Raw genomic sequence first — 25,380 nt, forward strand, 5'->3', positions numbered from 1 at the left:
GAATTTTTTGACATAGGGTGCTGGCAGATTACGGGCCTCCTATAGCTGCTGCCAGGCCCCTAATCTGCCATAGGCCCCTATATACCGCCTCCTCATGCTGCTGCCAAGTCCAGAGTCTCTCATGGGTCCCTGTACGGCCTCCCATTGCTGCTGTCTCCATCGCCACACTCTGCCATGTGCCACTTTCAGGTCTCTTCACACTGCTTGTGTTTTCAATTTTTTGACATAGGGTGCTGGCAGATTACGGGCCTCCCATAGCTGCTGCCAGGCCCCTAATCTGCCATGGGCCCCTATATACCACCTCCTCATGCTGCTGCCAAGTCCAGAGTCTCTCATGGGTCCCTGTACGGCCTCCCATTGCTGCTGTCTCCATCGCCACACTCTGCCATGTGCCACTTTCAGGTCTCCTCACACACTGCTGTTGTGTTGAATTTTTTGACATAGGGTGCTGGCAGATTACGGGCCTCCCATAGCTGCTGCCAGGCCCCTAATCTGCCATGGGCCCCTATATACCGCCTCCTCATGCTGCTGCCAAGTCCAGAGTCTCTCATGGGTCCCTGTACGGCCTCCCATTGCTGCTGTCTCCATCGCCACACTCTGCCATGTGCCACATTCAGGTCTCTTCACACTGCTTGTGTTTTCAATTTTTTGACATAGGGTGCTGGCAGATTACGGGCCTCCCATAGCTGCTGCCAGGCCCCTAATCTGCCATGGGCCCCTATATACCACTTCCTCATGCTGCTGCCAAGTCCAGAGTCTCTCATGGGTCCCTGTACGGCCTCCCATTGCTGCTGTCTCCATCGCCACACTCTGCCATGTGCCACATTCAGGTCTCTTCACACTGCTTGTGTTTTCAATTTTTTGACATAGGGTGCTGGCAGATTACGGGCCTCCCATAGCTGCTGCCAGGCCCCTAATCTGCCATGGGCCCCTATATACCGCCTCCTCATGCTGCTGCCAAGTCCAGAGTCTCTCATGGGTCCCTGTACGGCCTCCCATTGCTGCTGTCTCCATCGCCACACTCTGCCATGTGCCACATTCAGGTCTCTTCACACTGCTTGTGTTTTCAATTTTTTGACATAGGGTGCTGGCAGATTACGGGCCTCCCATAGCTGCTGCCAGGCCCCTAATCTGCCATGGGCCCCTATATACCGCCTCCTCATGCTGCTGCCAAGTCCAGAGTCTCTCATGGGTCCCTGTACGGCCTCCCATTGCTGCTGTCTCCATCGCCACACTCTGCCATGTGCCACTTTCAGGTCTCCTCACACACTGCTGTTGTGTTGAATTTTTTGACATAGGGTGCTGGCAGATTACGGGCCTCCCATAGCTGCTGCCAGGCCCCTAATCTGCCATGGGCCCCTATATACCGCCTCCTCATGCTGCTGCCAAGTCCAGAGTCTCTCATGGGTCCCTGTACGGCCTCCCATTGCTGCTGTCTCCATCGCCACACTCTGCCATGTGCCACATTCAGGTCTCTTCACACTGCTTGTGTTTTCAATTTTTTGACATAGGGTGCTGGCAGATTACGGGCCTCCCATAGCTGCTGCCAGGCCCCTAATCTGCCATGGGCCCCTATATACCGCCTCCTCATGCTGCTGCCAAGTCCAGAGTCTCTCATGGGTCCCTGTACGGCCTCCCATTGCTGCTGTTTCCATCGCCACACTCTGCCATGTGCCACATTCAGGTCTCTTCACACTGCTGGTGTGTTGAATTTTTTGACATAGGGTGCTGGCAGATTACGGGCCTCCCATAGCTGCTGCCAGGCCCCTAATCTGCCATGGGCCCCTATATACCGCCTCCTCATGCTGCTGCCAAGTCCAGAGTCTCTCATGGGTCCCTGTACGGCCTCCCATTGCTGCTGTCTCCATCGCCACACTCTGCCATGTGCCACATTCAGGTCTCTTCACACTGCTTGTGTTTTCAATTTTTTGACATAGGGTGCTGGCAGATTACGGGCTTCCCATAGCTGCTGCCAGGCCCCTAATCTGCCATGGGCCCCTATATACCGCCTCCTCATGCTGCTGCCAAGTCCAGAGTCTCTCATGGGTCCCTGTACGGCCTCCCATTGCTGCTGTCTCCATCGCCACACTCTGCCATGTGCCACTTTCAGGTCTCCTCACACACTGCTGTTGTGTTGAATTTTTTGACATAGGGTGCTGGCAGATTACGGGCCTCCCATAGCTGCTGCCAGGCCCCTAATCTGCCATGGGCCCCTATATACCGCCTCCTCATGCTGCTGCCAAGTCCAGAGTCTCTCATGGGTCCCTGTACGGCCTCCCATTGCTGCTGTCTCCATCGCCACACTCTGCCATGTGCCACATTCAGGTCTCTTCACACTGCTTGTGTTTTCAATTTTTTGACATAGGGTGCTGGCAGATTACGGGCCTCCCATAGCTGCTGCCAGGCCCCTAATCTGCCATGGGCCCCTATATACCACCTCCTCATGCTGCTGCCAAGTCCAGAGTCTCTCATGGGTCCCTGTACGGCCTCCCATTGCTGCTGTCTCCATCGCCACACTCTGCCATGTGCCACATTCAGGTCTCTTCACACTGCTTGTGTTTTCAATTTTTTGACATAGGGTGCTGGCAGATTACGGGCCTCCCATAGCTGCTGCCAGGCCCCTAATCTGCCATGGGCCCCTATATACCGCCTCCTCATGCTGCTGCCAAGTCCAGAGTCTCTCATGGGTCCCTGTACGGCCTCCCATTGCTGCTGTCTCCATCGCCACACTCTGCCATGTGCCACATTCAGGTCTCTTCACACTGCTTGTGTTTTCAATTTTTTGACATAGGGTGCTGGCAGATTACGGGCCTCCCATAGCTGCTGCCAGGCCCCTAATCTGCCATGGGCCCCTATATACCACCTCCTCATGCTGCTGCCAAGTCCAGAGTCTCTCATGGGTCCCTGTACGGCCTCCCATTGCTGCTGTCTCCATCGCCACACTCTGCCATGTGCCACATTCAGGTCTCTTCACACTGCTTGTGTTTTCAATTTTTTGACATAGGGTGCTGGCAGATTACGGGCCTCCCATAGCTGCTGCCAGGCCCCTAATCTGCCATGGGCCCCTATATACCGCCTCCTCATGCTGCTGCCAAGTCCAGAGTCTCTCATGGGTCCCTGTACGGCCTCCCATTGCTGCTGTCTCCATCGCCACACTCTGCCATGTGCCACTTTCAGGTCTCCTCACACACTGCTGTTGTGTTGAATTTTTTGACATAGGGTGCTGGCAGATTACGGGCCTCCCATAGCTGCTGCCAGGCCCCTAATCTGCCATGGGCCCCTATATACCGCCTCCTCATGCTGCTGCCACGTCCAGAGTCTCTCATGGGTCCCTGTACGGCCTCCCATTGCTGCTGTCTCCATCGCCACACTCTGCCATGTGCCACATTCAGGTCTCTTCACACTGCTTGTGTTTTCAATTTTTTGACATAGGGTGCTGGCAGATTACGGGCCTCCCATAGCAGCTGCCAGGCCCCTAATCTGCCATGGGCCCCTATATACCGCCTCCTCATGCTGCTGCCAAGTCCAGAGTCTCTCATGGGTCCCTGTACGGCCTCCCATTGCTGCTGTCTCCATCGCCACACTCTGCCATGTGCCACATTCAGGTCTCTTCACACTGCTTGTGTTTTCAATTTTTTGACATAGGGTGCTGGCAGATTACGGGCCTCCCATAGCTGCTGCCAGGCCCCTAATCTGCCATGGGCCCCTATATACCACCTCCTCATGCTGCTGCCAAGTCCAGAGTCTCTCATGGGTCCCTGTACGGCCTCCCATTGCTGCTGTCTCCATCGCCACACTCTGCCATGTGCCACTTTCAGGTCTCCTCACACACTGCTGTTGTGTTGAATTTTTTGACATAGGGTGCTGGCAGATTACGGGCCTCCCATAGCTGCTGCCAGGCCCCTAATCTGCCATGGGCCCCTATATACCGCCTCCTCATGCTGCTGCCAAGTCCAGAGTCTCTCATGGGTCCCTGTACGGCCTCCCATTGCTGCTGTCTCCATCGCCACACTCTGCCATGTGCCACATTCAGGTCTCTTCACACTGCTTGTGTTTTCAATTTTTTGACATAGGGTGCTGGCAGATTACGGGCCTCCCATAGCTGCTGCCAGGCCCCTAATCTGCCATGGGCCCCTATATACCACCTCCTCATGCTGCTGCCAAGTCCAGAGTCTCTCATGGGTCCCTGTACGGCCTCCCATTGCTGCTGTCTCCATCGCCACACTCTGCCATGTGCCACATTCAGGTCTCTTCACACTGCTTGTGTTTTCAATTTTTTGACATAGGGTGCTGGCAGATTACGGGCCTCCCATAGCTGCTGCCAGGCCCCTAATCTGCCATGGGCCCCTATATACCGCCTCCTCATGCTGCTGCCAAGTCCAGAGTCTCTCATGGGTCCCTGTACGGCCTCCCATTGCTGCTGTCTCCATCGCCACACTCTGCCATGTGCCACATTCAGTTCTCTTCACACTGCTTGTGTTTTCAATTTTTTGACATAGGGTGCTGGCAGATTACGGGCCTCCCATAGCTGCTGCCAGGCCCCTAATCTGCCATGGGCCCCTATATACCGCCTCCTCATGCTGCTGCCAAGTCCAGAGTCTCTCATGGGTCCCTGTACGGCCTCCCATTGCTGCTGTCTCCATCGCCACACTCTGCCATGTGCCACATTCAGGTCTCTTCACACTGCTTGTGTTTTCAATTTTTTTGACATAGGGTGCTGGCAGATTACGGGCCTCCCATAGCTGCTGCCAGGCCCCTAATCTGCCATGGGCCCCTATATACCGCCTCCTCATGCTGCTGCCAAGTCCAGAGTCTCTCATGGGTCCCTGTACGGCCTCCCATTGCTGCTGTCTCCATCGCCACACTCTGCCATGTGCCACTTTCAGGTCTCCTCACACACTGCTGTTGTGTTGAATTTTTTGACATAGGGTGCTGGCAGATTACGGGCCTCCCATAGCTGCTGCCAGGCCCCTAATCTGCCATGGGCCCCTATATACCGCCTCCTCATGCTGCTGCCAAGTCCAGAGTCTCTCATGGGTCCCTGTACGGCCTCCCATTGCTGCTGTCTCCATCGCCACACTCTGCCATGTGCCACATTCAGGTCTCTTCACACTGCTTGTGTTTTCAATTTTTTGACATAGGGTGCTGGCAGATTACGGGCCTCCCATAGCTGCTGCCAGGCCCCTAATCTGCCATGGGCCCCTATATACCGCCTCCTCATGCTGCTGCCAAGTCCAGAGTCTCTCATGGGTCCCTGTACGGCCTCCCATTGCTGCTGTTTCCATCGCCACACTCTGCCATGTGCCACATTCAGGTCTCTTCACACTGCTGGTGTGTTGAATTTTTTGACATAGGGTGCTGGCAGATTACGGGCCTCCCATAGCTGCTGCCAGGCCCCTAATCTGCCATGGGCCCCTATATACCGCCTCCTCATGCTGCTGCCAAGTCCAGAGTCTCTCATGGGTCCCTGTACGGCCTCCCATTGCTGCTGTCTCCATCGCCACACTCTGCCATGTGCCACATTCAGGTCTCTTCACACTGCTTGTGTTTTCAATTTTTTGACATAGGGTGCTGGCAGATTACGGGCCTCCCATAGCTGCTGCCAGGCCCCTAATCTGCCATGGGCCCCTATATACCACCTCCTCATGCTGCTGCCAAGTCCAGAGTCTCTCATGGGTCCCTGTACGGCCTCCCATTGCTGCTGTCTCCATCGCCACACTCTGCCATGTGCCACATTCAGGTCTCTTCACACTGCTTGTGTTTTCAATTTTTTGACATAGGGTGCTGGCAGATTACGGGCCTCCCATAGCTGCTGCCAGGCCCCTAATCTGCCATGGGCCCCTATATACCGCCTCCTCATGCTGCTGCCAAGTCCAGAGTCTCTCATGGGTCCCTGTACGGCCTCCCATTGCTGCTGTCTCCATCGCCACACTCTGCCATGTGCCACATTCAGTTCTCTTCACACTGCTTGTGTTTTCAATTTTTTGACATAGGGTGCTGGCAGATTACGGGCCTCCCATAGCTGCTGCCAGGCCCCTAATCTGCCATGGGCCCCTATATACCACCTCCTCATGCTGCTGCCAAGTCCAGAGTCTCTCATGGGTCCCTGTACGGCCTCCCATTGCTGCTGTCTCCATCGCCACACTCTGCCATGTGCCACATTCAGGTCTCTTCACACTGCTTGTGTTTTCAATTTTTTGACATAGGGTGCTGGCAGATTACGGGCCTCCCATAGCTGCTGCCAGGCCCCTAATCTGCCATGGGCCCCTATATACCGCCTCCTCATGCTGCTGCCAAGTCCAGAGTCTCTCATGGGTCCCTGTACGGCCTCCCATTGCTGCTGTCTCCATCGCCACACTCTGCCATGTGCCACATTCAGGTCTCTTCACACTGCTTGTGTTTTCAATTTTTTGACATAGGGTGCTGGCAGATTACGGGCCTCCCATAGCTGCTGCCAGGCCCCTAATCTGCCATGGGCCCCTATATACCACCTCCTCATGCTGCTGCCAAGTCCAGAGTCTCTCATGGGTCCCTGTACGGCCTCCCATTGCTGCTGTCTCCATCGCCACACTCTGCCATGTGCCACATTCAGGTCTCTTCACACTGCTTGTGTTTTCAATTTTTTGACATAGGGTGCTGGCAGATTACGGGCCTCCCATAGCTGCTGCCAGGCCCCTAATCTGCCATGGGCCCCTATATACCGCCTCCTCATGCTGCTGCCAAGTCCAGAGTCTCTCATGGGTCCCTGTACGGCCTCCCATTGCTGCTGTCTCCATCGCTACACTCTGCCATGTGCCACTTTCAGGTCTCCTCACACACTGCTGTTGTGTTGAATTTTTTGACATAGGGTGCTGGCAGATTACGGGCCTCCCATAGCTGCTGCCAGGCCCCTAATCTGCCATGGGCCCCTATATACCGCCTCCTCATGCTGCTGCCACGTCCAGAGTCTCTCATGGGTCCCTGTACGGCCTCCCATTGCTGCTGTCTCCATCGCCACACTCTGCCATGTGCCACATTCAGGTCTCTTCACACTGCTTGTGTTTTCAATTTTTTGACATAGGGTGCTGGCAGATTACGGGCCTCCCATAGCAGCTGCCAGGCCCCTAATCTGCCATGGGCCCCTATATACCGCCTCCTCATGCTGCTGCCAAGTCCAGAGTCTCTCATGGGTCCCTGTACGGCCTCCCATTGCTGCTGTCTCCATCGCCACACTCTGCCATGTGCCACATTCAGGTCTCTTCACACTGCTTGTGTTTTCAATTTTTTGACATAGGGTGCTGGCAGATTACGGGCCTCCCATAGCTGCTGCCAGGCCCCTAATCTGCCATGGGCCCCTATATACCACCTCCTCATGCTGCTGCCAAGTCCAGAGTCTCTCATGGGTCCCTGTACGGCCTCCCATTGCTGCTGTCTCCATCGCCACACTCTGCCATGTGCCACTTTCAGGTCTCCTCACACACTGCTGTTGTGTTGAATTTTTTGACATAGGGTGCTGGCAGATTACGGGCCTCCCATAGCTGCTGCCAGGCCCCTAATCTGCCATGGGCCCCTATATACCGCCTCCTCATGCTGCTGCCAAGTCCAGAGTCTCTCATGGGTCCCTGTACGGCCTCCCATTGCTGCTGTCTCCATCGCCACACTCTGCCATGTGCCACATTCAGGTCTCTTCACACTGCTTGTGTTTTCAATTTTTTGACATAGGGTGCTGGCAGATTACGGGCCTCCCATAGCTGCTGCCAGGCCCCTAATCTGCCATGGGCCCCTATATACCACCTCCTCATGCTGCTGCCAAGTCCAGAGTCTCTCATGGGTCCCTGTACGGCCTCCCATTGCTGCTGTCTCCATCGCCACACTCTGCCATGTGCCACATTCAGGTCTCTTCACACTGCTTGTGTTTTCAATTTTTTGACATAGGGTGCTGGCAGATTACGGGCCTCCCATAGCTGCTGCCAGGCCCCTAATCTGCCATGGGCCCCTATATACCGCCTCCTCATGCTGCTGCCAAGTCCAGAGTCTCTCATGGGTCCCTGTACGGCCTCCCATTGCTGCTGTCTCCATCGCCACACTCTGCCATGTGCCACATTCAGTTCTCTTCACACTGCTTGTGTTTTCAATTTTTTGACATAGGGTGCTGGCAGATTACGGGCCTCCCATAGCTGCTGCCAGGCCCCTAATCTGCCATGGGCCCCTATATACCGCCTCCTCATGCTGCTGCCAAGTCCAGAGTCTCTCATGGGTCCCTGTACGGCCTCCCATTGCTGCTGTCTCCATCGCCACACTCTGCCATGTGCCACATTCAGGTCTCTTCACACTGCTTGTGTTTTCAATTTTTTTGACATAGGGTGCTGGCAGATTACGGGCCTCCCATAGCTGCTGCCAGGCCCCTAATCTGCCATGGGCCCCTATATACCGCCTCCTCATGCTGCTGCCAAGTCCAGAGTCTCTCATGGGTCCCTGTACGGCCTCCCATTGCTGCTGTCTCCATCGCCACACTCTGCCATGTGCCACTTTCAGGTCTCCTCACACACTGCTGTTGTGTTGAATTTTTTGACATAGGGTGCTGGCAGATTACGGGCCTCCCATAGCTGCTGCCAGGCCCCTAATCTGCCATGGGCCCCTATATACCGCCTCCTCATGCTGCTGCCAAGTCCAGAGTCTCTCATGGGTCCCTGTACGGCCTCCCATTGCTGCTGTCTCCATCGCCACACTCTGCCATGTGCCACATTCAGGTCTCTTCACACTGCTTGTGTTTTCAATTTTTTGACATAGGGTGCTGGCAGATTACGGGCCTCCCATAGCTGCTGCCAGGCCCCTAATCTGCCATGGGCCCCTATATACCGCCTCCTCATGCTGCTGCCAAGTCCAGAGTCTCTCATGGGTCCCTGTACGGCCTCCCATTGCTGCTGTTTCCATCGCCACACTCTGCCATGTGCCACATTCAGGTCTCTTCACACTGCTGGTGTGTTGAATTTTTTGACATAGGGTGCTGGCAGATTACGGGCCTCCCATAGCTGCTGCCAGGCCCCTAATCTGCCATGGGCCCCTATATACCGCCTCCTCATGCTGCTGCCAAGTCCAGAGTCTCTCATGGGTCCCTGTACGGCCTCCCATTGCTGCTGTCTCCATCGCCACACTCTGCCATGTGCCACATTCAGGTCTCTTCACACTGCTTGTGTTTTCAATTTTTTGACATAGGGTGCTGGCAGATTACGGGCCTCCCATAGCTGCTGCCAGGCCCCTAATCTGCCATGGGCCCCTATATACCACCTCCTCATGCTGCTGCCAAGTCCAGAGTCTCTCATGGGTCCCTGTACGGCCTCCCATTGCTGCTGTCTCCATCGCCACACTCTGCCATGTGCCACATTCAGGTCTCTTCACACTGCTTGTGTTTTCAATTTTTTGACATAGGGTGCTGGCAGATTACGGGCCTCCCATAGCTGCTGCCAGGCCCCTAATCTGCCATGGGCCCCTATATACCGCCTCCTCATGCTGCTGCCAAGTCCAGAGTCTCTCATGGGTCCCTGTACGGCCTCCCATTGCTGCTGTCTCCATCGCCACACTCTGCCATGTGCCACATTCAGTTCTCTTCACACTGCTTGTGTTTTCAATTTTTTGACATAGGGTGCTGGCAGATTACGGGCCTCCCATAGCTGCTGCCAGGCCCCTAATCTGCCATGGGCCCCTATATACCGCCTCCTCATGCTGCTGCCAAGTCCAGAGTCTCTCATGGGTCCCTGTACGGCCTCCCATTGCTGCTGTCTCCATCGCCACACTCTGCCATGTGCCACATTCAGGTCTCTTCACACTGCTTGTGTTTTCAATTTTTTTGACATAGGGTGCTGGCAGATTACGGGCCTCCCATAGCTGCTGCCAGGCCCCTAATCTGCCATGGGCCCCTATATACCGCCTCCTCATGCTGCTGCCAAGTCCAGAGTCTCTCATGGGTCCCTGTACGGCCTCCCATTGCTGCTGTCTCCATCGCCACACTCTGCCATGTGCCACTTTCAGGTCTCCTCACACACTGCTGTTGTGTTGAATTTTTTGACATAGGGTGCTGGCAGATTACGGGCCTCCCATAGCTGCTGCCAGGCCCCTAATCTGCCATGGGCCCCTATATACCGCCTCCTCATGCTGCTGCCAAGTCCAGAGTCTCTCATGGGTCCCTGTACGGCCTCCCATTGCTGCTGTCTCCATCGCCACACTCTGCCATGTGCCACATTCAGGTCTCTTCACACTGCTTGTGTTTTCAATTTTTTGACATAGGGTGCTGGCAATTTACGGGCCTCCCATAGCTGCTGCCAGGCCCCTAATCTGCCATGGGCCCCTATATACCGCCTCCTCATGCTGCTGCCAAGTCCAGAGTCTCTCATGGGTCCCTGTACGGCCTCCCATTGCTGCTGTCTCCATCGCCACACTCTGCCATGTGCCACATTCAGGTCTCTTCACACTGCTTGTGTTTTCAATTTTTTGACATAGGGTGCTGGCAGATTACGGGCCTCCCATAGCTGCTGCCAGGCCCCTAATCTGCCATGGGCCCCTATATACCGCCTCCTCATGCTGCTGCCAAGTCCAGAGTCTCTCATGGGTCCCTGTACGGCCTCCCATTGCTGCTGTCTCCATCGCCACACTCTGCCATGTGCCACATTCAGGTCTCTTCACACTGCTTGTGTTTTCAATTTTTTGACATAGGGTGCTGGCAGATTACGGGCCTCCCATAGCTGCTGCCAGGCCCCTAATCTGCCATGGGCCCCTATATACCACCTCCTCATGCTGCTGCCAAGTCCAGAGTCTCTCATGGGTCCCTGTACGGCCTCCCATTGCTGCTGTCTCCATCGCCACACTCTGCCATGTGCCACTTTCAGGTCTCCTCACACACTGCTGTTGTGTTGAATTTTTTGACATAGGGTGCTGGCAGATTACGGGCCTCCCATAGCTGCTGCCAGGCCCCTAATCTGCCATGGGCCCCTATATACCGCCTCCTCATGCTGCTGCCAAGTCCAGAGTCTCTCATGGGTCCCTGTACGGCCTCCCATTGCTGCTGTCTCCATCGCCACACTCTGCCATGTGCCACATTCAGGTCTCTTCACACTGCTTGTGTTTTCAATTTTTTGACATAGGGTGCTGGCAGATTACGGGCCTCCCATAGCTGCTGCCAGGCCCCTAATCTGCCATGGGCCCCTATATACCACCTCCTCATGCTGCTGCCAAGTCCAGAGTCTCTCATGGGTCCCTGTACGGCCTCCCATTGCTGCTGTCTCCATCGCCACACTCTGCCATGTGCCACATTCAGGTCTCTTCACACTGCTTGTGTTTTCAATTTTTTGACATAGGGTGCTGGCAGATTACGGGCCTCCCATAGCTGCTGCCAGGCCCCTAATCTGCCATGGGCCCCTATATACCGCCTCCTCATGCTGCTGCCAAGTCCAGAGTCTCTCATGGGTCCCTGTACGGCCTCCCATTGCTGCTGTCTCCATCGCCACACTCTGCCATGTGCCACATTCAGTTCTCTTCACACTGCTTGTGTTTTCAATTTTTTGACATAGGGTGCTGGCAGATTACGGGCCTCCCATAGCTGCTGCCAGGCCCCTAATCTGCCATGGGCCCCTATATACCGCCTCCTCATGCTGCTGCCAAGTCCAGAGTCTCTCATGGGTCCCTGTACGGCCTCCCATTGCTGCTGTCTCCATCGCCACACTCTGCCATGTGCCACATTCAGGTCTCTTCACACTGCTTGTGTTTTCAATTTTTTTGACATAGGGTGCTGGCAGATTACGGGCCTCCCATAGCTGCTGCCAGGCCCCTAATCTGCCATGGGCCCCTATATACCGCCTCCTCATGCTGCTGCCAAGTCCAGAGTCTCTCATGGGTCCCTGTACGGCCTCCCATTGCTGCTGTCTCCATCGCCACACTCTGCCATGTGCCACTTTCAGGTCTCCTCACACACTGCTGTTGTGTTGAATTTTTTGACATAGGGTGCTGGCAGATTACGGGCCTCCCATAGCTGCTGCCAGGCCCCTAATCTGCCATGGGCCCCTATATACCGCCTCCTCATGCTGCTGCCAAGTCCAGAGTCTCTCATGGGTCCCTGTACGGCCTCCCATTGCTGCTGTCTCCATCGCCACACTCTGCCATGTGCCACATTCAGGTCTCTTCACACTGCTTGTGTTTTCAATTTTTTGACATAGGGTGCTGGCAGATTACGGGCCTCCCATAGCTGCTGCCAGGCCCCTAATCTGCCATGGGCCCCTATATACCGCCTCCTCATGCTGCTGCCAAGTCCAGAGTCTCTCATGGGTCCCTGTACGGCCTCCCATTGCTGCTGTTTCCATCGCCACACTCTGCCATGTGCCACATTCAGGTCTCTTCACACTGCTGGTGTGTTGAATTTTTTGACATAGGGTGCTGGCAGATTACGGGCCTCCCATAGCTGCTGCCAGGCCCCTAATCTGCCATGGGCCCCTATATACCGCCTCCTCATGCTGCTGCCAAGTCCAGAGTCTCTCATGGGTCCCTGTACGGCCTCCCATTGCTGCTGTCTCCATCGCCACACTCTGCCATGTGCCACATTCAGGTCTCTTCACACTGCTTGTGTTTTCAATTTTTTGACATAGGGTGCTGGCAGATTACGGGCTTCCCATAGCTGCTGCCAGGCCCCTAATCTGCCATGGGCCCCTATATACCGCCTCCTCATGCTGCTGCCAAGTCCAGAGTCTCTCATGGGTCCCTGTACGGCCTCCCATTGCTGCTGTTTCCATCGCCACACTCTGCCATGTGCCACATTCAGGTCTCTTCACACTGCTGGTGTGTTGAATTTTTTGACATAGGGTGCTGGCAGATTACGGGCCTCCCATAGCTGCTGCCAGGCCCCTAATCTGCCATGGGCCCCTATATACCGCCTCCTCATGCTGCTGCCAAGTCCAGAGTCTCTCATGGGTCCCTGTATGGCCTCCCATTGCTGCTGTCTCCATCGCCACACTCTGCCATGTGCCACTTTCAGGTCTCCTCACACACTGCTGTTGTGTTGAATTTTTTGACATAGGGTGCTGGCAGATTACGGGCCTCCCATAGCTACTGCCAGGCCCCTAATCTGCCATGGGCCCCTATATACCACCTCCTCATGCTGCTGCCAAGTCCAGAGTCTCTCATGGGTCCCTGTACGGCCTCCCATTGCTGCTGTCTCCATCGCCACACTCTGCCATGTGCCACTTTCAGGTCTCCTCACACACTGCTGTTGTGTTGAATTTTTTGACATAGGGTGCTGGCAGATTACGGGCCTCCCATAGCTACTGCCAGGCCCCTAATCTGCCATGGGCCCCTATATACCGCCTCCTCATGCTGCTGCCAAGTCCAGAGTCTCTCATGGGTCCCTGTACGGCCTCCCATTGCTGCTGTTTCCATCGCCACACTCTGCCATGTGCCACATTCAGGTCTCTTCACACTGCTGGTGTGTTGAATTTTTTGACATAGGGTGCTGGCAGATTACGGGCCTCCCATAGCTGCTGCCAGGCCCCTAATCTGCCATGGGCCCCTATATACCGCCTCCTCATGCTGCTGCCAAGTCCAGAGTCTCTCATGGGTCCCTGTACGGCCTCCCATTGCTGCTGTCTCCATCGCCACACTCTGCCATGTGCCACTTTCAGGTCTCCTCACACACTGCTGTTGTGTTGAATTTTTTGACATAGGGTGCTGGCAGATTACGGGCCTCCCATAGCTACTGCCAGGCCCCTAATCTGCCATGGGCCCCTATATACCGCCTCCTCATGCTGCTGCCAAGTCCAGAGTCTCTCATGGGTCCCTGTACGGCCTCCCATTGCTGCTGTTTCCATCGCCACACTCTGCCATGTGCCACATTCAGGTCTCTTCACACTGCTGGTGTGTTGAATTTTTTGACATAGGGTGCTGGCAGATTACGGGCCTCCCATAGCTGCTGCCAGGCCCCTAATCTGCCATGGGCCCCTATATACCGCCTCCTCATGCTGCTGCCAAGTCCAGAGTCTCTCATGGGTCCCTGTACGGCCTCCCATTGCTGCTGCCAGGAGGCAGCAGGGTCGCAGCAGTGTCAGTGGAGGCAAACGGCCACGGAGTAGAGCACCAGCTCCACTGCAGCCTACCACCACGGCCAGTAGTGGTGCCGGTGTGCACGGAGGAAGTAGCAGTCAGCCAGTGAGGAGTAGAGGAGGCAAAGTTTCCTACTCTGCGGTGTGGCAATTTTTCGTCAAGCCGCCCGAGGAAGTAAACGTAGCCGTATGTCGACTATGTGGCCAGAAAGTCAAGCGTGGCCAGGGGGCCCATGTTGGGACTACAGCGTTGCGTCAGCATATGCAGCGTCGCCATTCGGTGGCCTGGGAAAACCGTGATAAAGATACGGCGGTTCTGCCTGCCCCAGCCCAGGGTTCCATTTTGTCATAGGGTGCTGGCAGATTACAGGCCTCCCATAGGTGCTGCCAGGCCCCAAATCTGCCATGGACCCCCGTACCGCCTGGTCACGCTGCTGCTGGGCCCACAGTGTGACCTGGGTCCCTGTACCGCCTCCCATTGCTCCCACTCTGCCATGTGCCACTTTCAGGTCTCCTCACACTCCTGCTGGTTTCCATTTTGTCATAGGTTGCTGTATGGCCTCCCATTGCTGCTGCCTCCACCGCCACACTGTGGCTCCAAACACTGGTTTTGGCCCCGTGACTGGCCAAATGAGTGAAGTGTGCGGTGATTCTAAGATCGACGGCACTCATCTGCATGTCATACTGAGTGACAGTATTATTTCTCTTCCCCAGCAGACTCCAAGGGCATTTAAATTAAAGGTACAGTGTTCTGCACTAATATTAAGTCTCTCTGAAGCCTAGAAACACCCTTTTTTAAGTTAAATTCACAGCGAATTTATTGGACTCGAATCGAATATTGTCCACGAATTCGCCGAATCAGTCGAATCGAATTTTTCATTTCTTCGCTCATCTCTACTGATTACCTTTATAGAGAATACATTCCTGGATTGTTGTATTTTTTTAATGTATCTCCTCCTAGAGTTCAGCTTTATTTTCTGGTGTGCTTTTTCATCTGCTCCCAACTAATGGAGGAATTTTGCACTTTTCATCTGGTACAAAGAATTGGAATGACATGCAGAAACTGCACTCACCGTCTCTGTGCATTTATCCGTACAGTATCCAGTGAGTTGGAATGACTTTTGCCGTGGAGGAATAGCCATCACTGGTGTATACACTAAACCTAGCTCCATTATGCCAGCATCAAACTTTCGTAATGATGGCGTATAATGCAGACGGATGCCTGACGAGTCACGCAGACCTGTGGGAAGATAAGACCAAAATTGCATCTGAGGTGTTTATATACTAATGATAGTTGGTGTTAAATACATATTCCAGCCAAACAAAATGTTTTACCTTTAAACTGAGAGTAAGCACAACTGCTTCTATCCATAGTCCTAGCATTCCTCTTCTGCACCACTATAGTTACTGTAAGTCATTATTGGCCCTGAACCTAAGAAAGAGCAGCTAATGTACTCCCTGGTTTCTAACTCCACACTCTGTAATAGTTGTATATCACAGGATCATGTGACTAGATGGTTCTGCTCTGCCCATAAACACTGAGAAAAACCTGCTGGATCTGGATACAATGAACTGTAGTAAACTCACCTTAAATGCCACAGGACTGGAAGCAATTCCTGCACTTCTGCCCTGATCTAGTCGTAAGGTTTCAGTCATTTGTATCCTGAACTCCAGGCAAACAGCTAAATACACCGATGAAATACATACACCATATTGCCAAAAGTATTGGGACACCTGCCTTTACACGCACATGAACTTTAATGGCATCCCAGTCTTACTCTGTAAGTTGCCCCCCCCTTTGCAGCTATAACAGCTTCAACTCTTCTGGGAAGGCTGTCCACAAGGTTCAGGAGTGTGTCTATGGGAATGTTTGACCATTCTTCCAGAAGCGTATTTGTGAGATCAGGCACTGATCGCAGTCTCCGCTCTAATTCATCCCAAAGGTGTTCCATCGGGTTGAGGTCAGGACTCTATGCAGGCCAGTCAAGTTCCTCCACCCCAAACTCACTCATCCATATCTTTATGGACCTTGCTTTGTGCACTGGTACGCAGTCATGTTGGAACAGGAAAGGGCCATCCCCAAACTGTTCCCACAAAGTTTAGAGCATTAAATTGTCCAAAATGTCTTGGTATGCTGACACCTTAAGCGTTCACTTCACTGGAACTAAGGGGCCAAGCCCAACCCCTGAAAAACAATCCCACACCAGCACTGTTCTGTCTGGCAGGGCAGAAGACAACATTTCTATCTGCTTCTGTAAAGTAAACCTTACAGACAGGGCCATGGATAAGGTGGTACCACCAGTCCTTCTGTATGGGGACCAGACAGCTCGGTGAATTGGATATGGGCAGGGAGGGTAATCACACAGTGGGGGGCAATTACTGGAAAGGATGCCCTGTAAGGCTCTTTCTGCAGCATCTGAAAGCTGGATTGTTCTCCTCTCCCTCGGGCTGGTTTTCAGTTTCTGCAGAGAAATTGATACAGGAGATTGGTTTAAGTAATTGCTCCCCCTGCCCACCATGCCGATCACCCTCCCTGGGCACATCTGATTCACCCAGCTGCTTTGGCCTCCACAGTGTTGGCTTCCCTCCTCTCCTTCCCATTGGCAGCTGCAAGCACACAATAGGATCCTTCAGGATGGAGATTAGGGGAAAAGTCCGATAAATATGCCATATTAACCAGTCCCTTCTTTTCATGAATGAACACAATGAATGATCAGGACACTCCTTGTGTCCATTCATAACTAAAGCATAGTAAACTTGTTTTTTTGTTTTTATTAAGGGGACCCTGTTAGGTTGGCTATATGGAGCCCTGTGGTTTCTAACAGCAGCCCTGTTTACAGGTTTTATTCCTGCTCTGCCCTTTAAGACCTAGTTCACACTGATGCAGTGGAGGAAACGCTGCAAAATCTGTGCATTTCCCACACCACATTGCAATCACATAGTGTTAATGCAATTCGGTGTGGGTGTGAATGTTAAATTAATGACAGCTCGAGACAGATCGTAAAATGCAGTGCGATTGCCAGAAATTGCATCACATGGGTGAGAACACATGCGATGCAGTTCAGGTGTGGGTAAAAAAAGGGTCCTGCACCTTTTTGATGCAGATACAATGCGAATTGAGCCATACAAAATGTGATGCTAGTCCTAGACTGACTGGGTATGCACTGTCCAAAAGAAAAGGAGGATGGTGGGGGAGAATTGCAGGGGAACAAACGGAACTTGCAGAATAGTTGTTACGGGAGTGGCAGTCTTCTGAGATTTTCTGCTGGCTATCGTTAGGGCCCTTTAAGAGTGTTGGTGTACTTAACGACAGTCCAGCTTAACCTGCATGTAGTATAGGTACAATATAGGTATGCTAAATTCCCAGCACAGGTGTAAGGTAGATGTGGTTGGCATGCAGTAAAAGTTCAGTATAATGTGGTAGAGGGTTGGTATAGGTGCAGTCTAGTTTTGGAATATGTACATTATAGAGTGCAGTATGGGTGCAGTTTGGGTTGGATACACTTGGTGTCCTTATGTCAGCCCCTGCCAGCAGTATCCGCAATGGGCAAAAAGCCCTTTAACCAGTCCACGGGATGCTGCGGTGACCTCTTGCTGTAGAAGGGGGGATCCCATCAGTCTCTCCCCAAAGGCCTGCAGTGAACAACGGTGGGAAGCAGAGGGTGGGTCAATGCTCCAGTCTATATGTGGCAAAAGTGCAGGTGTTGTGATGGGGGCAGTGCTGCACTGCCCCCCCAATGTCCTCACTCCCAGTCTTAGGCTCAGATTCATTTTACAGCTGGCTTTCCACGGCTCAATTGTGAGCCACGTTGTGCTGTGTGAATGGTCCCATAGCCTGCTGAACGTGTACCAGTATGCTGCGGGCAAGGAAGGGGGGGGGGAATAAAATTCTGGTGGAATCAACTAGGCAATCCTACCAGAAGTAGGAGCAGGTACAGTACATACCAAAATAATGTACTTGCTTTCCACAAGAAATAAAAATGTACAAAAGCGTTAGAGGAGGGTGGGAGGAGGACATAAATCAGGTTCCCTTTTAGGGTGAAGTTCCGCTCTAATTATGGATTGTATTTGACTGTCAATCAGATTTCAATGACGACTTTTGCACACATAAATGTTTCCTGAATGGCGTTCGTTCACAGACAGATTTTACTTGTTATAATTTCTTTTTGGTGTAATCAGAACTGAAATGCTGAAAAAAAGACAAATCTGCTGAGCCTAAAAGGAGTGGACAACAATGATACTGTAATAGAAGTAATAGCAGTATTTTCAGTGATAAGAGGACGACAGGTATGAAAAATCACTTTGTTTCGTAAGGCTGAACTTTCCAGCGACCGAAATCTATAAATAACCCAGGAATGCCAATGCCAATGCTTTGTGTGTCTCTCTGCACCGAGCGGGCAGGGAGGAGCTTGGCACCATCAGCTGTGTGGCACTAGACAGACAGAGAAACCCACATTGCTCGCTACTGTTATCGCACGCTCAGGACCAAAGATCTACTAATGAGCCTATGCCTTGGATTGTTAGTAATTAACTGAGACTGGAGTTTGGCAGCAATGGAAATAAAATTAAATTAAAAAAGAAAAACATTCGCCAAGCTGATATATGACAAAAGGGGGAAACTGGGTCATTGAACAGCAACCATTGTGCTGTTAGATTTCAGGAATATGCAGCATCAGACAGTAGTGTGGAAGACAGGTACTGTGAGCCAATCAGGTGCTATTACGCTGCCCAGTGCTATCAATCAAACATGTTTCAGGAACTGGGGACCCAGGCTATTTAGGCAGTTTACAGAAGAGGGAGAGTTTAGGAACAAGCTTAGTGGTTTGATGACACTTACCCACTTTTTACTATAAGATGAAGGTGGGGGGTAGGGTGGCACAGGATGCTGTGTATAGTGGTGAGGTGACACCCTTTTGACTATGTATTGTGTATTGTCTATGTAAATGAGAAGAGTATTACAGATCCTTCAGAAGCTGATACATTTCACATATTTGTATAAAATTGTTTCTCCTGCGTTAAACAAATACAGTATATACCAAAATAGAATCACATTGATATATTGCATACAAATGACTATCATGAATGGGATTATGGAAAAAATCTAAAAAAAAACCCCTAAAATATTTGCCCTCACTGTAAGATTGTGTAAATACACCCTAATGGTTGACGCATATTCTTGTGTGTCTGGGTCAAATAATTTCTGCTGCTCGATATTTGCAATATTTGCAATATTTTCAATGCAAGAGTTAATTTCCTACCAGCTGGATTACATAAAGGACTGTCATTTTCTGATCGGGTATATGCAGAGGGTTGCTAGGTATTGCTGCGCTGCTATTTATAAACCCATTATACCACTGCTATCTTATGTAGAGACAGCTCATGTTAGGGTTGGAGGAAAATATATTTATTTTTGTTAAAAAAAGGGTTGATTTTCCTCCTTCTGAACAATTTTTCAATCTGCTTCAATGTCATTAGCTAAAGAAGACTGGCAGCTCAAAGAGGAAATGATCTGCAGAGCTTTGTGGGAATACCAGTAGGGGACAAGATGCTCTGCAGGTACTGTAAGGTAGCCATTAAGGAAATCCAAAGCTCTGCATGGTAGTGTAGGGTGAGCAGCCAGGATATGCAGTGCTTTGGAGGTTACTGCAGGGTAGGCAACCAGGACATACAGTGCTTTGCAAGGTACTGTAAGGTGGGCAGCCAGGACATATAGTGCCCTAGAGCATATTGTAAGGTGAGCAGTCGGGATATGCAATGCCCTGCAGGGTACTGTAAGGTAAGCAGTCAGGATGTACAGTACATAGCTCTGCAGGGTACTGTAAGGTGGGCAGACGGGAAACACAGTCCTCTCCAGGGTCCTGTAAGATGGGCAGTCAGGAGACACAGTATTCTGCATGTAAGGGGGCTTGTGATTAGTGTTAGCACCAAACTGCTAGAGTTAACATCTCGCCTCCTCTTGGACATGTGAGTGACCCACTGTAGGCAGATGAAAGCCTTCGCATATTGTGTCCAACTCCTGGCCATAGGCCCACTCATGACACCTCCAGCCCTAGACCTTAATATTAAAGAATAACGGAATGTCCACGCAAGTAATGCCTTTTCCGCACTTTACTGGTACTTTTCAAAGATTCCAGTGACATTTAACATCACACTGACATACTGACAAAACTCTTCGGCGCCAAACCCCATACACAAGAGCAGACTTTCTATAGCAGTTATTTGGGCGCAGAATGCCAGCACATACATTCGTAAGCCATCTTCCCTTTCAATTTCGTCTCTCCTCCGGAGCACCAATCTCCCTGTTTACCAAACCTACAGCATTCCACTTCTGTCACCAAAATTAACAAGGTGCTTTTTTGTCCCAGTACCATAAACCAGACTCTCTCTATGTCCCAAACTATAGCTCTGCCCAGCCGGGCACACTCCCATATGTCACTCTCACCCCAGGTGTACTAGTACAGTGGGGATCGAAAGTTTGGGCACCCCAGCTAAAAATTTGTATTAATGTGCATAAAGAAGCCAAGGAAAGATGGAAAAATCTCCAAAAGGCATCAAATTACAGGTTAGACATTCTTATATGTCAACAAAAGTTAGATTTTATTTCCATCATTTACACTTTCAAAATAACAGAAAACAAAAAAATGGCGTCTGCAAAAGTTTGGGCACCCTGCAGAATTTATAGCATGCACTGCCCCCTTTGCCAAGCTGAGACCTGCCAGTGTCATGGATTGTTCTCAATCATCGTCTGGGAAGACCAGGTGATGTCAATCTCAAAGGTTTTAAATGCCTAGACTCATCTGACCTTGCCCCAACAATCAGCACCATGGGTTCTTCTAAGCAGTTGTCTAGAAAACTGAAACTGAAAATATAGATCAAAAGATACAGCGCTTTAGAACCAGAACGTTACAATGAAAACGCATAAATCAAATGAATAAATCTATATTAGATAACTGAACAAATGCAACAGTTCATAGAATAAGGTGACTTTAGTGCTCTCCTCTATTTCGTATCCTCCTGATGATCAGGCGTTGTGCAAAATAGTGCTGAAGAAGTGCACACTCACCAGAACGCACAGGAAAATGAGCGTTTTTCAATATAGATTCCCCTTAGAATCATCAGCTGGACAAAATGTGGTAGTATGATAGCCTCCTTCCAGAGCTCCTGGATATTCCTGTGTAGCCCCTTGATAGGTGACCTGCGGACTTCTCCTTAAGGCTTATATGCGTTTCTTACCCAGCAGAGAGATGAATGACTAAAATGGATACTCCCCAAGGGAGTCAAAACAAAAACGTATCCATAGTGTAGTAGGTCATTAAAAAGAATTTATTAAAACCATAGAAGTCCGTGTACACAGCAGTGTATATAAAATGTGGACTGACCGTCCAATGGTAAAGATGGCCACCGGAGCTCCACGATGCTCCGGCAACGTGACGTCACGGCGTTCCTGGCTCCTCCTACGCGTTTCGTGCACACGCACGTCGTCTGGGGGGATTTGCCAAATGGAGGAGGAGCCAGGAACGCCGTGACGTCACGTTGCCGGAGCATCGTGGAGCTCCGGTGGCCATCTTTACCATTGGACGGTCAGTCCACATTTTATATACACTGCTGTGTACACGGACTTCTATGGTTTTAATAAATTCTTTTTAATGACCTACTACACTATGGATACGTTTTTGTTTTGACTCCCTTGGGGAGTATCCATTTTAGTCATTCATCTCTCTGCTGGGTAAGAAACGCATATAAGCCTTAAGGAGAAGTCCGCAGGTCACCTATCAAGGGGCTACACAGGAATATCCAGGAGCTCTGGAAGGAGGCTATCATACTACCACATTTTGTCCAGCTGATGATTCTAAGGGGAATCTATATTGAAAAACGCTCATTTTCCTGTGCGTTCTGGTGAGTGTGCACTTCTTCAGCACTATTTTGCACAACGCCTGATCATCAGGAGGATACGAAATAGAGGAGAGCACTAAAGTCACCTTATTCTATGAACTGTTGCATTTGTTCAGTTATCTAATATAGATTTATTCATTTGATTTATGCGTTTTCATTGTAACGTTCTGGTTCTAAAGCGCTGTATCTTTTGATCTATATTGTTTTGAGGGTGTATGGTACCTAATGTTCAGCTGCTATTCTATAGATGCGCTCGTATATATCCTTTTTTGACTTGAAACTGAAAATAGTTGACGCTCACAAAGCTGGAGAAGGCTATAAGAAGATAGCAAAGCGTTTTCAGATGTCAATATCCTCTGTTCGGAATGTAATTAAGAAATGGCAGTCATCAGGAACATTGGAAGTTAAAGCAAGATCTGGAAGACCAAGAAAAATATCAGACAGAAAAGCTCGCAGGATTGTGAGAAAAACAATTCAAAACCTACGTTTGACTGCACGATCCCTCCAGAAAGATCTGGCAGACACTGGAGTTGTGGTACACTATTCCACTATAAAGAGATACTTGTACAAATATGGTCTTCATGGAAGAGTCATCAGAAGAAAACCTCTTCTACGTCCTCACCACAAAAATCATCGTTTGAACTTTGCAAATGAACATATAGACAAGCCTGATGCATTTTGGAAACAAGTTCTGTGGACCGATGAGGTTAAAATTGAACTTTTTGGCCGGAATGAGCAAAGGTACGTTTGAAAAAGAAAGGGCACAGAATTTAATGAAAAGAACCTCTGTCCAACTGTTAAGCATGGGGTTGGATCAATCATGCTTTGGGGTTGTGTTGCAGCCAGTGGCACAGGGAACATCTCACGAGTAGAAGGAAAAATGGATTCAATAAAATTTCAGCAAATTTTGGATGGTAACTTGATGCCATCTGTGAAAAAGCTGAAGTTAAAGAGAGGATGGCTTCTACAAATGGAAAATGATCCTAAACACACCTCGAAATCCACGGGGGATTACATCAAGAGGCGTAAACTGAAGGTTTTGCCATGGCCTTCACAATCTCCTGACCTCAACATAATTGAAAATCTATGGATAGACCTTAAAAGAGCAGTGCGTGACAGACAGCCCAGAAATCTCAAAGAACTGGAAGACTTTTGTAAGGAAGAATGGGCAAAGATACCTCAAAAAAGAATTGAAAGACTCTTGGCTGGCTACAAAAAGCGTTTACAAGCTCTGATACTTGCCAAAGGGGGCAGTACAAGATATTAACTCTGCAGGGTGCCCAAACTTTTGCAGACGCCATTTTTTTGTTTTCTGTTATTTTGAAAGTGTAAATGATGGAAATAAAATCTAACTTTTGTTGACATATTATAAGAATGTCTAATCTGTAATTTGATGCCTTTTGGAGATTTTTCCATCTGTCCTTGGCTTCTTTGTGCACATTAATACAAATGTTTAGCTGGGGTGCCCAAACTTTCGATCCCCACTGTACATACATCAGAGAAAACTTAGTCTGACCTAAAAGGCCTTTTGCATCCCACTCACAGTCCACATCAGATCATAGAAAGAGTCAGGGTGACTGCAGCTGGTTCTTCTGGGTGTTAAATTACCTCACCTGGAGTTTTAGCCCTGTGAAGGGCCCTTGCAGTAGCAGACTATATCTACATGACTCTGGGGTGTTTGGCTCCCATGCTTCATCCTGCTGGACTCCTTCCATTCATACAGACATTGCCATGGACACTAATTCCACCCATTATATCAGTACAGATAGACTCTGTCCAAAAGGAGCCCTGACTCCTGGCGCCATAGGCAGCTAACTGATTTTTTCCAGAAATTAGCACCTAAAGCACATCCACCAGACTCACTAACACCCTTTGAATGTATATGTAAGACCCCTGGGGACTCTAAGCACCTGCTTTCACAAATGAATTGATGTCTGTTAACAATCCACTCTCAGACCTCTCCATATTTTATACAAGAATAGGAAGTGGAGTTGGGGTTCTATTTTACTACGCACCAACTACAAAAAATGTTAACATTTTTCCATGTGTCCTCAATTAGCGCTAAGTCCCAAGAATCATGTTATCAATTTTTATCTCAGTACAAGACACCCTCACGTCTGGCTAGGATTTTCCCGGGAGCTGACCATAATTGCTGGAAGGGTTGCGCACAGGAAGGCACTTTTATGCATATCTGGTAGCACTGCCCCAAAATGTAAACATTTTGGAGGGATTTCATGCCCTGGATTCAAAGAATTACTTTTAAACCCATACAATTTACCCCCTTCCATTGTCTTTTTCACGCTACCCCCTCCTCTTTTAAATCCTATAAATGTAGTGTTACCCCGCATCTTTAGAACGTGGCCAAGAGACTCATACGAAAATTTTGGAAACAATCCCATTGTCCCACCTTACAGGATTGGAGGAGGAAGGTGGACAGGATAATGGAGGCCAAGCGATGGGTCTATACTGTTAAAAATAACCTTGACAAATGTCACGACATCTGGTCTGGCTGGATATACTACTCTCTAGAACTGGATAGCCCCAATGGTACTGACCCGTGACTGTCGCAACCCTTAGGGAATCTCATTTATGTTGTTTACTGTTGACATTAAACAGCAAGGTAATTAGTTTCACGCCAATTGCCTGCACATAGACCTTTTGTCTTTTGACCTTTTTTTGTATGCTATCTTTATGCTTTCCTCAACTTTGGAGCAATATTAACCCAATGATCACTGTTTTTTCTGGTTTTGTCTTCAATGGCTTAAGCCATTTTCTCTGTTTCTCTATATATCTGTGTCCCACATCTCACCTTATGCTTTGTTAAAGGGCACCGTCCATATCATATCCTATTGAACTGATGTTATTTGGTTACAATGTGGTTGCCCTTTAGGTGCCCAACAGTTATATGCAGAGACATAGCTCCTGAATAACTACTGAACCTTCATGTAGTGACCTGTACTCTTTTCCCTGCTGCCCACATCATCGGGCAGTCAGTAGAATGGCACTAGGATATGTGGACATGGATTCTTTATATTTGTATACTGCACTGAGTTCTTTTTCTCTGTCTTTTTGTATTGTATTTAAAATTTTTGTTCAATAAAAATTATACAAAAGGGGACCTAACACCCAATTACCTAATTCCCTCTACCATACTATTTTGGGACAAAGCCAGGGCAAACACTGCTCTGCAGGACACTGTAAGATGGGAAATCAGCATACACATTATTCTGGTGGGTACTGTAAGGTGGACAATCAGAATATATAGTGTTCTGCAGGATACTGTAAGATGGGCAGTTAGGACATATACTGCTCTGCAGGGTACTGATAGGTGATAGGTCAGGACATATAATGTTCTGTGGGGTACTCTAAGGTGAGATGCCATGACAAACAATGCATGAGGTAAGCTACACAAGTAAAATGCAGTTGCAAA

General features: G+C 50.2%; 1 protein-coding gene across 1 annotated transcript in view; it reads right to left on the minus strand.

Annotated features, from left to right (window-relative positions):
• DBH (dopamine beta-hydroxylase) overlaps nucleotides 1-25,380 on the minus strand; it is a 94,605-nt gene that overhangs the window by 51,472 nt on the left and 17,753 nt on the right. Inside the window, exon 6 of the mRNA XM_089677071.1 lies at nucleotides 15,131-15,297. Coding sequence (XP_089533197.1) covers nucleotides 15,131-15,297 — 167 coding nt within the window. The remainder of the gene's footprint in view (nucleotides 1-15,130; nucleotides 15,298-25,380) is intronic.

This window comes from Staurois parvus, unplaced genomic scaffold, assembly GCF_062004578.1.
Source record: "Staurois parvus isolate SC_StPar_1 unplaced genomic scaffold, SC_StPar_1.0 ptg000176l, whole genome shotgun sequence".
NCBI lineage: Eukaryota > Metazoa > Chordata > Amphibia > Anura > Ranidae > Staurois > Staurois parvus.